Source organism: Anolis sagrei, chromosome 2 (genome assembly GCF_037176765.1).
Source record: "Anolis sagrei isolate rAnoSag1 chromosome 2, rAnoSag1.mat, whole genome shotgun sequence".
Lineage (NCBI taxonomy): Eukaryota > Metazoa > Chordata > Lepidosauria > Squamata > Dactyloidae > Anolis > Anolis sagrei.
In genome coordinates, this window is record NC_090022.1 from 17,373,436 (window position 1) to 17,390,087 (window position 16,652).

A 16,652-nucleotide genomic window follows, 5' to 3' on the forward strand; every position below is an offset into this window, starting at 1 on the left:
GGCAAATAAGTAACTGCATATATACGTTCCCCCCTTTATAAGCTGCAGCATCAAATAAAATATACATTGCAAATTGTAGCAAGCTTCCACTTTCATATCTGAGCCAGAGATTTGCATACAACTCTTTCATCTTGTCTGGAGTTAAGCTGCTACAAACTGGAGACTAAGGAGCTCCGGTGGTACAGTGGGTTAAACCATTTTGCCAGCTGAACTGCTGGCCTGAAGACCTGAAGGTCGTCAGTTCGAATTGCTGAGATAGGATGAGCTCCCGTTTGTCAGCCCCAGCTTCCCATGCAGGGACATGAGAGAAGCCTTCCACAGGATGGTAACACATCCAGGCGTCCCCTGGGCAATGCCCTTGCAGGTGGCCAGTTCCCTCACACCAGAACTGGCTTGCAGTATATTCTCAAGTCGCTTCTGACAAAATTAAAAAAAAATACAAAACCAAAAAACTGGAGACTCTCCTCTTAATCATCATCATCATCATCATCATCACCATCATTATTTATACCCTGCCAGCATCTCCCCAATGGGGACTCGGGGTGGCTAACATGAGGCCGAGACCAAAAATAATACAACAAAATAAGATATAAAACAGAAAATTAAATACAACAAAATACATAATGTAACAAAATAAATTAGACAATGCAAAATAACATAATAAAATCAATCGCAAAAGGCGGGCCAAATGTGCAAAATAAAATGTTAAAAATGTTAAAACCTTGGAAGAGACAGGAAATAGAAAAAGTGTATTTGTAAAGGAGGAGCCCGAGAAGGGGGAGCAGTGGGGTTTGGTCTTCATTAAGGGTAGGGGAAAGTGCATCGTGTGGACAACTGTAAATGGAAACTTACCAAAATGGGTTGGATGGTCACTCTCTGAAAGCACATTAAAAAAAAGCCAAGTTTTTAGATCTTTCTTAAAAACTGCTAGGGTGTGGGTTTGCCTAATCTCACCTGGTACGGATTCTCCTGCCTGAAAATAACCATGAACATTGAAAATTTGGGGACCTAACAATCTCAGGCAGGCCCATAGCTAGGATTTTGATTCAGGGGTTCTGGGGGGTGGGGGAAGGGGGGGGGGCTGAGTCTGAGTGAGAGAGGATCTACCCTAGCAAACCTTTTGTATCGTTACCCCAATACCCCCATGCATATGGGATATATTGAGTATGGTGATCAGATCATGATATGAATAAACATAACAGTTTAAATAATAAATGTTATTTATTTACATTCATTAACAAAATGTTTAGAATATTTTTGACTTATTCTTTACTTTATAGCAACAGTCTTCTTTTCTTCTCCCTGGCCATTTTGTCAATTTTTCTGGTTTGATAGTGATGTCCCAATGGATGGAAATCATTGCCAGTCCACTAAGTCTCTGGTCTGTCATTAAACTTCTAGGTACACTTTTCACACTCTTTATGGTTGAAAACTATCTTTCCACACTGCATGTCGTTACTGGTAGAGTAGCTAACACAGTCAAAAGGAAATGTATTGACTGATAATAGGTTTTGTCATACAATTCCAACATTTTAAGTACCTCAGTATTTTTCTTAATTGATGGTGCAATATTACACCATATTATATACTCGGCCTTGATGGAAGCAAGTGCTGCGTCATTTTCAAAGTATTCAGACAGTTGTTCCATATGATGAACTTTATCTAGACCTGAAAACCCAGGGAGGAGAACCTGGAAACTGGTTAAAATGTCTTCATTTGACATGAACCTTTCAGTAATGTTCTGTATGAGTGAATTGACACATGGAACGATTGCCCTTATCAAATGGTAGTTTTTGTTTACCTGGATTTAGAAAGCACTGAAGGCAGCCAACATCATATCTGGACCAAACATGGTCAACTGTACATATAGGACAGGCAGTGATTGGGGGTGATTGATCTTGGATCTGGGAGTTGCTGTGTGCCCTTATCCAGAGGGCATTGAACCAAGCCAACGCTGGATCTGGACTAAACTTGGCACATAGAACCAATGTGCCCAACTGTGCATAGAGGCAGGGATTGGGGAATTATTGCCCCTTTTCAAATGGGAGTTGGTGTTTAACTGGATCCAGAGAGTCCCAGAAGGCAGCCGACGGGCTCGACGCACACCACTCCCAGCTACAAGTGTGGTGAGACTTCAATGCACAGGCGCAAAGGCCTGCCGAATGCACGGGCGTGAAGGCCTATTGCGGCCTCCAAATGGTCTGTGGTGTGGCGACATCCTCTTTGGTGCCTGGGCTGTCGGCGCATTCCCCTTCCTCTCCCGGCATCGAAGGCTGAAACCAGGGGCACTAAAAAGTTGTGTGTGCAAGTGCGATACACCTTCCACAGCCAACCCAAGAAGTACACTCACACATGATGTGGGATGAACAATGGCCACAACTCATTTATTGATAACAGGAACAAGGGTTGGCAGCCAAGCATGGGTCCTGGATCATGATCGGACAGCCCAATACTGCCCGATCCCGCACACGTCAGGGTGCCGCCGGCACAATACCGGGCAAATGCAACTCGGCACCCCTGGGACCACCGGGCGTCCCCCCTAACCGCTAGGGGGGATACCAAATCAGATCCAGGGCCCATGCCCCACGCCACAACAAGGGGGGGGTGGGAACCGCACCCCCCTTGCCACCAACCCTGGAGCCTGCTCCCAACAAAGGAAGCCCAATTGCAACACTGGCCATATGAAAGTTCTGTTCTGCATCCAGGTCCGTTCTTGAATGCTTGAGGAGCTGCATGAAATGCGGGCGGAACTCCCTCCTCCTGCCTCCCACTGTCCTTTTATGCCTGCCTCAGTCCCTGGACCATGTCCTCAGCTTGCATCCTAGGCATGCTGACACTTGACTGTCGCTGTTCCATGCTTGTTCCGCGCGTCACTCCTTCCTTCCTTCCTGCCCATGGCTGCCCTGTCGGTGGAAGAAAAAGAACAGCCGGCAGAACGGGTTCCTTCAAGGAGAAGGCCCGGCCTGATATAAGTGCCCCATGGATTTTATTACGTCGACTGGGACACCACCCGCAGCTGCTGTGGTGGCTGCTCCTATCCTAAAGGAGTGCCCACCAAACTCCGCCTGAGGAAGGCCCAAATGCTGGAGGGATCCTCGGAAAACTGCCATGAACTGGTAACGGGTGAGAGGGCTGCCATCTCGGTGAATGAAAAGGAAGCCAGGAGTAGAGCCCCTCGAGATCAGGAACCTGGAAAGGGACCGGACGGGGCACAGATGCCCTGGTTCCAAAACCTGGATGTACAGGGAAACCCCTTTCCCCCTTTCGTCCGTTTTAGACTTGCAGATCCTAAGGGCCAGGGCATTGTCCTGGACTGAGATGTCCCTGAGCTGTAAGGCCCTGTTGGAGGCATCAGATTTTGAATTGGCAACCACCTCCCCCAGGCGAAGAGCCCCAAAGAAAGCAGTCGTGAAGGCTGCGGTGAACAACTTAACTTCATAGCGAGACGCGCAGATCCTTTTGAGTGCCTGGATGATTTGACTGAGGGTCTTGTATGATAAGGGGCGCCTGATGTCCTGTTGCCTGGGCACTTGCTTCTTCCAACTCCTGAGGAGCTTCCTGATTCTGAATACTTGGCACGGATCGCGGCACCCGGCTGCTTTGCCTGCTGGGGAGCCTTGGGCAGCCTTATGAAGGCTGTCCAGGAAGAGGGAGAGGCCAGCTCAGGCCTCACCTGCGGGGGCGTGGTCAATTGGCCATTGGCCCCTTGACCCACTGGCGGGAATCCTTCCCGCCATCAGAGGGGGCTTCTGGGAGGAAGAAGCCCCCCCCTCAGGCAAGAATGGCGGTGGGGGACACCCTGTACCGCAACTTCTTTGGCCCGGTAAGTCGGGCCATGCTTTGAAAGAGAACCAAGGTGCGGACAAGGATGCCCCTTAAGCCCCCTCAGCTACATGCCTGATCTCAGGTTAAAACGTTTTAAGTCATATGCTGGGTTTGAAAGGACTTTAAGGGCAGGATTATAAGACCAATAGCAATGTGCGATTGGGAACTAATATGGAAGAAAAAACTTAAGTACACCTATGCAATAGACTTAAAAGAAAATTGGATGAAAATGTTTCATAGGTGGTATATGACTCCAGTAAGGCTAAATCGCATGTATGAGAATGTATCGAAAGCCTGTTGGAAATGTAACGAACATGAGGGGACCTTTTTCCATCTATGGTGGAGCTGTAGAGAATCACAAAAATATTGGAAAATTATCCATGAAGAAATGCAAATACTATTTAAAAAGAAATTTCCAAGAAAGGCCGAATACTATCTATTGGGAATTGTAGATGAGGATATTAAATTGGATTCTAATGAGGACATTCTGTTCACGTACTTGACAACGGCCGCCAGAATCGTCTTCGCCAAAATATGGAAGCAGAAAGAAATACCAGAAAAGCTCTACTGGATCAATAAAATAAACAAAATAAAGGACATGGACAGGCTAACGTTTTTATTAAAAAAGAATACAGGCATTCTAATCAAAGAGACAAACTGGTCGACAGTCGAAGACTACATGAAAACAATATAGAACACTCTATAATTGAACTGAGGACATTTGGAAGATGAGTTATGGAATTTATCCTTTTTTTTCTTTTTCTTTTTTTTCCATATATACAGTAAATGAAAGACATTGTATGAGCTGAATCAGAAGGGAGTCCACCACCATTTTTTTCTTTCCCTTTTTTTTTTGTGGTTTTTTGGAAAAAAAAATTCTTTTTCTTCTCCCCCATCTACGGGGTTATATTCTCTGTATTTTCCTACTTTTCTATCTCCTTATATTATTCCCCCTCTTTCGTTGTAATTATATAAAATTCAATAAAAATTATTTTTAAAAAAGGGCAGGATTATAATGATATAATGATGATAATTGCATGTGGCATTGGAGGTGCTGGCAGGTTGAGAGGCAAGTGCTTAAATAAATAAATAAACACACTATTGCAGGTTTACTAAATCCCTGGTGCCTTGTTTTAAAAAGGAATGTTCTTTATCCAGAAACTGTTTCTCCAAGGGGCTCCCTCCCTGTTAATTGCAGATGTTGGCATGCCAAGTGAATCATTTACACAGGAAATGCTCCTCAGGTAAATGCAAAGAAAAGTGAAAGTAATTGCATTATTTGTAAGTCAGACATGGCTGCAACTCCAAGGGCACAGGATCCCTTGCAGGATCTTTGTGAAGAAGCCACTTGTCCTATTTGCCTGGATTATTTCAAGGATCCTGTGATTTTAGACTGTGGGCACAACTTCTGCAGAGCCTGCCTGACCCAGACCTGGAAGAAGACAGGCAGCAAAGAGACCTCTTGCCCTGATTGCAGAGAAATCGTTGCACCAGAGAACCTCAGAAAAAACCAGCAGCTAGCCAATATTGTAGAAAAAGTGAAGATACTCAGCCTTCAGGGACCCAAGAAGGCAAAAGGCAACAAGAGTGTCTGTGAAAAACACCGGGAACCTCTGAAGCTTTTCTGTAAAGATGACGAAACCCCCATCTGTGAGATGTGTGACAGGGAGCACATTGATCATAGGAGGATTCCTCTGGGGACGGCTGCTCAAGACTACAAGGTAAGAAACTCTTGTGAAGTTTGATGAGGGAAGGAAATGCCTGTGGAAGCTTCCTGGGGAAGTCTATGAAGATGCACTTGCATTCGAAAATGTTATCGCTTGACTCAAAATAACAATTTCTTACCTGAAACAGAGGAAAAGGTTTGTTGAACTCAGTATATGTGATGGTAAAATTGAATGTAGTCACCTTTGCTTCCCACCTTTTAGTAAGGGGAAAATCAGTCTAATAGCTTGCAAATTATAGGATTCTGATAAGATTATACCCTCTAGAGAACACCATGGAGAAGGTTAAAACAAAATTTCTCCCTGCCTTGTAGTCACCTTGAAGCAATGCTAAAATCCACAACCATGTGGAATCCACAAGCATGTGGACAATTTCAACAGAAAGGAGGAAACCATGAAAATGAACAAAATGTGGCTACCAGTATTAAAAAAAACCTCTAAAATTACAACAGCAAAACAACAGAGAGGGAAAAAAAATCTGGGACTTCTAATCAACTCTCAACAAAAGATTGTCCCAGGCACTGCCAGGCCATCAAGTACTAATCAAGGTGGTCAGTTGAAACATTCACACATAACTCCAGCAGACAAGAGTCCTTTGTCCCACCCTGGTCATCCTACAGATATATAAACCCTTTTTCCTAGTTCCAACAGACCTTACTACCTCTGAGGATGCTTGCCATAGATGCAGGCGAAACATCAGGAGAGAATGCCTCTAGAACATGGCAATATAGCCTGAAAAAACCTACAACAACCCAGTGATTCCGGCTATGAAAGCCTTCAACAATACACTGCTAAAATAGCTACCAGTCTGTTCTGTTTATCTAATGGAGAAATCTGGAGTTCATAAGAAAAGTGACGTTTCCTTACTAGGTTTAGATCTGTATTGTTAATGTGGTTATTGCACATCCCATATTGTGTGTTAAACAATAGCGACAACTGACATTAAATTGTAATTTCTAACCTGTTTTACAGTAACTTGTTTATGGTTCCAAAGATGTATAGTAATTTTTTTGGTCCCAAAGAGAAAAAAACACACTCTCCTGCACTGTTCATGGTGGATGGCAGTGGGCAAGCGCCACTCAATCCACTCTCTTCCATGTAGGACCAAAGCATTCCTGACAGATGGCCATCCAGCCTCTTTTTAAAAACCTGCAGAAAAGGAGACTCCACATCATTTTGAGGTAGCTGAATGGCTCTTGCTGTCAGGCAATTCTTCTAAATGTTTAGGTGGAATCTTCTTTTCTGCAATTTTAATTCGTTGTTCATTTTAATTCGGAGTGGGGTGAAAGGGTCAACGCGAGGTGCAGCCTTGATGGCCTGCCTTCTGCAGCCTGCCAGGCCACAGGAGGCAGGAGCTGGGCGGGAGGCTCCCCACAAGGCTAGGCCATGGGGTGCAGCCTCGATTTCCTGGCTCCCACTGTCTTCCAGGCTGCACAAGGAGGGAGCCAGGTGGGAGGCTCCCTGGGAGGCCAGACCATGCGGCGCAGTCTAGACCACCTGGCTCCCGCTGCCTGCCATGCTGCAGGAGCCGGGAGCCAGGCGGGAGGCTCTCTATGAGGCCAGGCCACATGGCACAGCCTCAATCGCCTGGCTCCTGCTGCCTGCCATGCTGCAGGAGCTGGGAGCTGGGTGGGAGGCTCTCCATGAGGCCAGGCCATGCGGTGCAGCCTCGATCACCTGGCTCCCATTGCATGCCATGCTGCAGGAGGTGGGAGCCGGGTGAGAGGCTCCCCCTGAGGTCAGGCCATGCAGCGCAGCCTCGATCAGCTAGCTCCCACCGCCTGCCAGGCTACCCGAAGTATCAGAGCCCAGACCCCTCCAGAATTAATAGCAACACTCAGATGTCAAGGTATATTTTCCCCAAGCCTGTCCCATGTTTCCTGTTAGTCATGGGAGTTCTGTATGCTAAGTTTGATTCAGTTTCATGGTTGCAGGAGTTCAGAATGCTCTTTGATGGAAGGGGAACTATACATCCTAGCAACTCCCAAATGCCAAGGTCTATTTTTCCCACGCCTCTCCAGTATTTTCTGTTGATCATGGGAGTCCTGTCTTCCAAGTTTGATACAATTCCATGGTTGCAGGAGTTCAGAGTGCTCTGTTGGCAGGGGAACTATACATCCCAGCAACTCCCAAATATTAAGATATTTTCTCCCCAAGCTTCTTCAGTATTTTCTGTTGGTCATGGGAGTTCTGTATGCCCTTCGTTTCAATTCCATTGTTGTTGGAGTTCAGAATTCTCTTTGATGGCAGAGGAACTATAAATCCCAACAACTGCAACTCCCAAATATCAAGATCCATTTTCCCACAAACTCCACCAGTGTTCAAATTTGGGCATATTGAGTATTTGTGCCAAGTTTGGTTTAGATCGATAGTCGTTTGGGTTCACAATGCTTCCGGATGTAGGTGAACTACATCTCCCATAAATTACTGTCAATTCCTCCCAACCTTATCCAGTATTTTCTGTTGGTCATTCTGTGTGCCAAGTTTAGTCCATGCCTGTAATCCATGGGGTATCTCAGTGGTCTGTGGAAGCCAGAGCTGAATTGGTTGAAGGAACTGCAAATCCCATCATCAGTTGTCCATACATATTGTTTTTGTGATTAATCACTATGCTTTAATTATTTTCAATTTATAACAATGGAAATACATCCTGCATATTAGATATACATTAGAATTCATAAGAGTAGCAAAATTATTTCCAACAAACAGTTCAGTTTTCCAGTGCTTCATCGTATTTTCAATAAAAGTGCCAATGTTTTTACAAATGCCAATGGTGTCTAGGCACTTGATGATCCAGCTGTGTGGGAGTGAGTCAAAGGCTTTTTTGAAAGCAGGTTGTCCTTCCTTCCCTCAGCAGCTTGTCCACATCAGTGGTACTCACTAATGGAAACAGATAAATTACATTCAAAGATATTAAAAGAACTGGCAGAAACCGTTTTGGAATTTCTTCAAGAATTCCCAGAAAACAGAGTACCAGCGGACTGGAGGAGTGAAAAGGTTGTCCCCATCTTAAAAAACGTGTTTCCCAATGGCTCCTCTTGTATTCAATATATTTTACTATCTCTAGATGTTTCTCCTTTTTATATTCTGTATCCCATTGATTTTACTCAATAAAAACATTTAAAAATAATCACTGATGGATGACAGGTTAGAAAGCACGCTTATCAAATTTGCAGATGATACCCCAGATGACAGAGCCAGAAACCAAAATGGCCTATCAAATTAGAGCTGGGCTAAAATTAAGAAAATGAATTTCAACACAGAGAAATGTATGACATTGCACTTGCATATGTATCTGTGTGAAATGCTGCTGTTGCCTTTCAATGAAAACTGGATGTTTGTTTCTCTGCAGGTTTTAATGAGTCTTCGTCAGGATAAACTGGTGAAGAAGAGAGAAAAGATTCTGGTGTATAAAGCAGAGACAGAAAAGGAAGCCCAAGACCTGCTTGTAAGTATAGGAGTACATGTGATTATGGCCAAAACACAACTTAAAACAACGTGTAAAACCATGTTCTAAAATGCAGCTCAATCATATAAATCTTTGGATGGTATGAAGACTGATCATGAACCCAATACTGTGACATTAGCCTCAGAGGAAGGCCAATGCCACTCAACCTCTGAATACATCTTGTCAAGAAATCCCCATGATGGATTCATCTTAGGGTCAGCATAAGAGGCAGACATAGTGAAGACATCTGCCCTTGCGCTATGCTACTCTGCTGCTGAGTACGCATGCCCAGTGTGGAACACATCTCACCACACTAAAACGGTAGATGTGGCTCTTAATGAGACATGCCGCATTATCACAATGTGTCTGCGCCCCACACCACTGGAGAAATTACACTGCTTAGCCGGTATTGCACCACCTGACATCCGCCAGGAAGTAGCAGCCAATAGTGAAAGGACCAGCTCATCCGCTGGTATCAGCCAGCACGTCAACGACTTAAATCAAGACATAGTTTTCTTAGATCTACAGAGACATTTGCTGGAACACCCCAGCAAGCGAGAGTCCAAAAGTGGCAGGCCCAAACCCAGCACCTCAATCCATGGGTGATACCAAATGAGAGACTCCCCCCTGGGCACTCAGAAGACTGGGCGACTTGGAAGGCGCTGAACTGACTGCGCTCTGGCACCACGAGATGCAGAGCCAATCTTAAGAAATGGGGCTACAGGGTGGAATCCTCGGCATGCGAGTGTGGAGAAGAACAAACTACAGACCACCTGCTGCAATGCACCCTGAGCCCTGCCACATGCAGGACCTTCTTGCGGCAACACCAGAGGCACTCCAAGTGGCCAGATACTGGTCAAAGGACATTTAACCAACTACCAAGTTTGCAAAATCTGTGTTTTTTTTCTTTTTCCTTTTAATCTGTGTGTTTGTTTTGTTCTGTTAGAATATGGTATGGTTGCTGATGACACGATAAATAAATAAAAGCATAAGAGGGAACTGACTGGAAGACACACAACAACAACAACAAGGAGTTTTACCTGATTGTTTGTCATGAAGCTTCTGTTGAAATTCTAGGAGCCCTCTCTATTTTTCACTTCAGCAACTGCTATCTTAATGTAACACTCATTTACTTGCTTTTCTTTCTGCTCTCTGCAGAAGCAGACAAAAACAGAAATGGAAACAGCCTTACTAAAAATCACAGAAATACGGCAGTTTCTGGAAGAACAGGAGAATCATCTCCGAGCCCAGATGGAGGAGCTGGAGAAGCAGATTGTAAGGAAAAGAGATGAACACTTGGTCTTACTTTCCCGGGAACAATCTTCTCTGGAAAGTCTCATTGAGGAGATGAAAGAGAAATGTCAGCTGCCACCAGCAGAACTGCTGCAGGTAAGGCTGGACAGAAGAAACTAGATGTGGGCGAAGGGAAAACTACATACAAAACTGTAATATTTTGGAAGTAGTTTTTCTGGCATGGACAAGATCCATTACAAAACATCTTCTCTTTGGTAATTATGGAAACAACTATGCATTGTTTTAGTTAAGCACAGCTGCCTGCATTTTGAATCTGCTTCGATGTTATTCTAGGAAGTGCCCATTTACACAACACAAATATAGCACTGTATTTTCTTTTAAGTTCTGTGGCAATATCCTATTGAATCCTGCATTTCCAAATTGGCATGGGCGGTGTAGAAGTCTCAGCCAGAGCACTCCGGGTGTATGCATGAGATCTAAACCTCCTCGGAAATGTTTAGGATTTTGATTCATTTGTATTCACATAGAATTACATGGATAAGTTAATTGAAATCAAATCTCTTATTTAGTATTTTTGTTTCAAGCAGCAAACTAGTTTCTAATGGTGGCAGCGAATGTTTTAAAGAACTATCTTTAAAGGGTGCCTCAGAAAACTCAAGCCTGAGGGCTAATACCAACACACTCTTTTCTAAGATACCTCAAGTGAGCCGATGGCTTATCAGTTCTTTTAGTTTGCTGGCTGCCAGTGCGCTTTCAAAAGGCTTTGTCGGCCAAAGAAGAAAGTTCCAGCTTTCATGCTTTAGTACCAGCTTTTGATTTTTGGGGCTTTTAGTCGCAGAAGCCTCACACTCAATTAAGTTCAGAGGGATCAATTAAAAGAGGGTCTGCCCTGCCTCAAATCAGACCCTTGGTCGTTATAACATTCTTCTTCTTTTGTTCTTCTCTGCTCTAGGATGCGAGGAACCTCTTGCAGAGGTAAGTGGATCCCAAGCTTTTCCGTTAGACATAACAGGTGGACACAATGATTCTCCATTGATCTGTGGAAGAAAATGAATGTCTCTAACAGGTCGCAGAGAAAAATGTTACCCTGCTTTGGATTTTATGGCACTCTTGTCCCATAGCTAGTGTCACTGGAATAGTTAGATCTCTACTCATTGTTTGTTGCATTTGTTTACTCAGCAATATTTATCCTGAAATGGAAAGCTCTCTCTGTATCTTAAAAAAAATAATTTGCAGGAATTATCAACATTAGGTGGGACAATGCCAATTTGACAATAGGAGCAACAACAAAAACAGTCGGAAGGGATGTGGACTATGGTTGTGTTCCTAATATCTTCCCCCACAATATTTCTATTGTACCTCTGGCTGTTACCCAGTGCATATTAATACATCTCTCAGCCAATCAGGATGCTTGAGCTCTGAAAGGATGACAGCAATGGTTCCCTTTTCCAGCAAGACAGAAATTGGTTTAAAGAGAGTAAGCATTTTCTGAAAGGGTGGTAGTGGTTATGCTGGAGGAGAGAGAGAGAGAGAGAGTCTGTCACATAAAGAGGACTAAAATTTGTCATTAAAAAGTGTATCGTATGCTAAAAAGGAACAGAAAATGACAGAAGATAAAAATAATGTAAGAAATTATAAAACAGAAATACAACACTCTCTATTGTAGTCAGGGACTTGGTAACTTTAAATGGCATGCAAGAACATCACAATAAAAACATTTCTTGGAAGTTCTTATTAGATTAATAACTTCTGAAGTAAATTGGAAGATTCTCAGTGAGAAAGAGAGAAATAAAATCCCATGTGCCAATAATGGGTGAAATCAAGTGATTCCACAATTGTAATTGTGGATTTCAAGACTGTTGCCTTTCTTGTATAGCGCAGAATGTCTATAAAAGTAATGTTCACACAGTTAGCTTTAACATCATTATTTAATGAAACTGGAATATCAGAAATTATTTAGGTGTAAGGCCCCCTCATTAATAGAGTGGAAAATAGAGATGGAGAAGGAAGTGGCAAGTCTGTACTAAAAGGACTTTTGCCAGGTACATTGAGGCCTTTAGATTACCCCTTCCTCTATCACCCACAAGGCTCTGGTTCTGGCAGAAGGAAAAGGGGGGCACAAAACATTTACTATCCACCTGAATATTGGCACTTTCTTACAAATCTGTGCAAACATAGCATGGAGTAGAAGGAGAGATATTGGAGAAGGGAGGCGCCAGTGTGAAATGATATTTCCACAGAATAGCTGGGGATTGTGGCTCTGAGACAGGACTCCCTCCCCATAGGCCTGCTTCCTCTGGCCCTGATGATGGGCCCTACTTCTTCCCCATCCATTTTCTTTCAACTCCTCAGTTCGGAGAGCTTCTGTTCAATCATTTCAAAGCTCTCTGCTTGGGCAGCGATGGCATGATTGTCAGCATACATGAATCTCTCTGTCCCTTCTAGCAGTTGCTGATCATTTGTGTAAATGTTAAACATTGATGGAGCAAGCATGCTCCTCTGAGGCAGACCGCATTATCACAGGATGTCTACACCCTACACCACTGGAGAAATTATACTGTTTAGCTAGTATTACACCATCTGACATCCGCTGTGAAATAGCAGCCAAAAATGAAAGGATCAAGGCAGTAACATCTCCAGCCCATTCCCTGTTCGGATATCAGCCAGCATGCCAACACCTTAAATCAAAAAATAGTTTTGTAAGATCTACAGAAACACTCACTGGAACACCTCAGCATGCGAGAGTCCAAAAGTGGCAGGCTAAAACCCAGAACCTCAAGCCATGGCTGATACCAAAAGAGAGACTCCCTCCTGGGCACACAGAAAACTGGGTGACTTGGAAGATGCTGAATAAACTGTGTTCTGGCACCATGAAATGCAGAGCCAACCTTAGAAAATGTTGTTGTGGTAACACGAATTGGGGATAAAGATTCAGTGGAGACCCCTTTCAACAATGATAACTTATCCAAGAGTGAGTTTCCCTTTCGAGAGATAGATTTCTCTCACTCCTATGGTCTCACCCCTGTTCTTAACTGTGAATAGTTTGTAAGTCAGATGTTTGTAACCATCTGTATATTTTTATGCCCAGACATACACCGCCATTAAGGCTGGCCATTTGGGGCACTTGAGAAACAAATGCTGTGGTGACAGCCCTACACAAGTCAATTGAAGCACTGGTGCACCCTTGAATGAATCATAGAATCATAGAGTTGGAAGAGACCTCATGGGCCATCCAGTCCAACCCCCTGCCATTAAGCAGGAATATTGTATTCAAAGCACCCCTGACAGATGACTATCTAGCCTCTGTTTACAAACCTCCAAAGGAGCCTCCACCATACTCCGGGGCAGAGAGTTCCACTGCTGAACGGCTCTCACAGTCAGGAAGTTCTTCCTCATGTTCAGATGGAATCTCCTTTCTTGTAGTTTGAAGCCATTGTTCCGCGTCCTAGTCTCCAGGGAAGCAGTAAACAAGCTTGCTCCCTCTTCCCTGTGGCTTCCTCTCACATATTTATACATGGCTATCATATCTCCTCTCATCCTTCTCTTCTTCAGGCTAAACATGCCCAGCTCCTTAAGCCGTTACTCATAGGGCTTGTTCTCCAGATCCTTGATCATTTTAGTCACCCTCCTCTGGACACATTCCAGCTTGTCAACATCTCTCTTCAATTGTGGTGTCCAGAATTGGACACAATATTCCAGGTGTGGTCTAACCAAGGCGGAATAGAGGGGTAGTATGACTTCCCTGGATCTAGACACTATGCTCCTATATGATTCATTAGGGAGAAGGGTTGCAAGTGTGTCATGTTCTTTACAATGTTCTTGCTGCTAAATATAAAACTTTGGGGATTCCTAGGAACAAAAGAAAGTTTATTTTAAGCTTCTCAGCCAGGGCATTTTCTTTCTCACACAAGCATTACATTGGTAACAAGTTAGAAAAAGAAAAGAAAATGATATACATGGTCTTTCACTTTCTGCTTTTTTTTTTTTTTGTCCTTCACTGCTGGAATTTGGGGTTTTAGCAGGTGAACAGAGAAATAGTCTCTTCAGTGTGTGCTCCGGAACTTCTGGAGTTTGCTTCCTACTTTGAGTTCTTTTGTTTGCACCTCTCAAGGATTCTGGAACCTGAACTGGATTTGTGATGGGTTAACTTTCCTTTTCTCCACTAGGTTTGAGGAGAAGCAAACATCTGAGAAGCCAGTGGCTTTCCCTCCAGAGCTGAAATGGAAGATCTGGGAGTTTTGTGATCTAAATTCCGGTCTAGTTGCTGCCATGAAGCCGTTCCAAGGTAAAGAGATGTGCTCACAAGGAGTTATGCTGGTCTCTTCACTGGCCTAACAGGGAATATGGGAAAATCAGTGGTGGCCTGCCGTCTCTGGGGCGCCCTTGGAAGGGAAATAAGACAGGCCTCATCCCTCCCATCCTTTTGTAAGAGCTTGGAGACCTGGTGGTTTCAACAAGCTTTTGAGAATGTCCAGTTCTAGCCCAACCCCAAACATAGTTGAACATGGCCTTACACTTCCTACCTCTTACCCCGGTCATCCCTCTAATAGGCCCTGGAAATGAGCCACAGACTCGTACCTGCTATTGCTGTTAGCCTGTTATAGCACTGTACTTAATTCCCAGCCCCTTCATATTTTGAGTTTGCACTAGCCTCGGACTGGCCTTTGAATTGCTCTGAACAGGCAGGATTATTTTAATATATATGTGTTGTTGTGACAATTTTATGCTTATGTCGTTTTGTTAATTTTATGTTATGCTGTTTATTCTGTATGTTTTGGTGATGTTACTTGGAAACCACCCTGAGTCCCCCTCGGAGAGATAGAGTAGTATATAAGTAAAATTTTATTTTATTATTTATTATTAATTCTCATTTTTGTTCTATACTCATCACAGCTTGGGGCAGAACAAGCACTCTTTTCTTTCTACTAGAACTTTGATTCCCAACCTGTGGGCCATGGCCCACTGGTGGGCTGTAAGACCTAAAATAAGGTCCGTGAGACATGCAGGGAAAATTGGCGCTAGGGCCTGTAGCTGGAGTTATTTGAGGTGCTTAATCAGAAAATTGCTTTGGATAGACCACATCAGCTCTAGATTATTAAATATAGTTTTATGTGGGTGAGCATATGGTGACTACTGGATGGCATATGTTCTGTATCAGAAACTGATCAGAGCTGATGTGGTCTATCTGATACAATGTTCTGAATCAGCAACCCAAATAACCAAACTGAATATAAAGTTGACCAAAAACCGATTCGCAACCCTTTTGGTACTAATGTTAGGGAGTGATCCCTGGTGAAGTGTTCCCTGGTGGAAAAAAAAAGGTAGGGAACCACTATATTATAAGGACCTGGTTTTGTTCTGTGACAATGGTAGTCAATGTGTGTGTGCACAAACACATGCAGAGAGATACCACTACTTGATTATATGCATTTACAAGGATTACCTCAGCTAATGAACTAGATTTTTTTTGGGTGTTACTTCTTTTAATGGTAGATTTGCTACCAGAGGCAGAAACAATGTGGAAGAAATAGGGGTGAATTCCAACACCACAGGAGAAAAAAGAAGAGGAAAAGTTTATCATATTATAGCAAACAGCTGAATCCAATATGCAGATTTGAAATGAATCAGATAAATTAAGTACTTTCTCCATTCGTACAGGAAGGTATTTTGAGCTTTCTTGCAAATTGGATCCAAGAATTTCTTTTTTCTTTCCTCATTTCTTATGATTTCCACTTTGGTAAAGGAAGCTGGTGATGTAAGCTTTCCTGCTCTCTCTTCCTATGTTTTGCTGTTCAGGCATGATGCCTGAAAAATGATTGGACAACTTAATTGTAAAACATATAACAGAACATTTTGCAGAGGAAGAATCATGTCAGAAGCAAAGTGTATCCCTCCCTCCTTAAGCTTGTATCATTCTTCCAGTATAAGAGACCAGTATTTGTTTCGTTTCTTTTAAAAACATGTCTACTGTGAATTGATGATGTGGTGCCTAATCTTATATATGTTTTATTTTATTTTAGTTGCTTTCCTAGATACTGTGTCACCTGGGCTAGAGCTTCAGAAAGGTAAATTTCCAATGGTGGGCAAAAGTCACAGGAGGGATGGTGCCATTTGCCTGGTGGCATTTTACCCAATCAGTGTTATTCTCCCTTCCATGGCTGTTGCTTGTAATTTCATGGATCAGCACCAGGGATTTTTACCATTTAAAAAAATGTGTGTTTTGCTGAGGGAATTCCATGGTTTGAGGGGCAAAATATCTCCTCTAAGTTTTTTTTAAATTGAAATCCCATGCTGGGAGAAGTGGGATATAAATTAAAGAAATAAAGTGAATGTAGGTTGTTGTAGGTTTTTCATGCTATATGGCCATGTTCTAGAGCCATTCTCTCCTGACGTTTCGCCTG

The 16,652-nt window shown here is 43.3% G+C and overlaps 1 protein-coding gene across 1 annotated transcript in view; it reads left to right on the top strand.

The window, feature by feature from the left end:
* The first annotated feature begins 5,086 nt into the window (after positions 1-5,086).
* LOC132765253 (uncharacterized) overlaps positions 5,087-16,652 on the top strand; it is a 71,189-nt gene continuing 59,623 nt past the window's right edge. Inside the window, exons 1-5 of the mRNA XM_067464748.1 lie at positions 5,087-5,546; positions 8,902-8,997; positions 10,156-10,386; positions 11,204-11,226; positions 14,418-14,536. Of these exons, the coding sequence (XP_067320849.1) occupies positions 5,118-5,546; positions 8,902-8,997; positions 10,156-10,386; positions 11,204-11,226; positions 14,418-14,536 (898 nt within the window). The 5' untranslated portion in view covers positions 5,087-5,117. The remainder of the gene's footprint in view (positions 5,547-8,901; positions 8,998-10,155; positions 10,387-11,203; positions 11,227-14,417; positions 14,537-16,652) is intronic.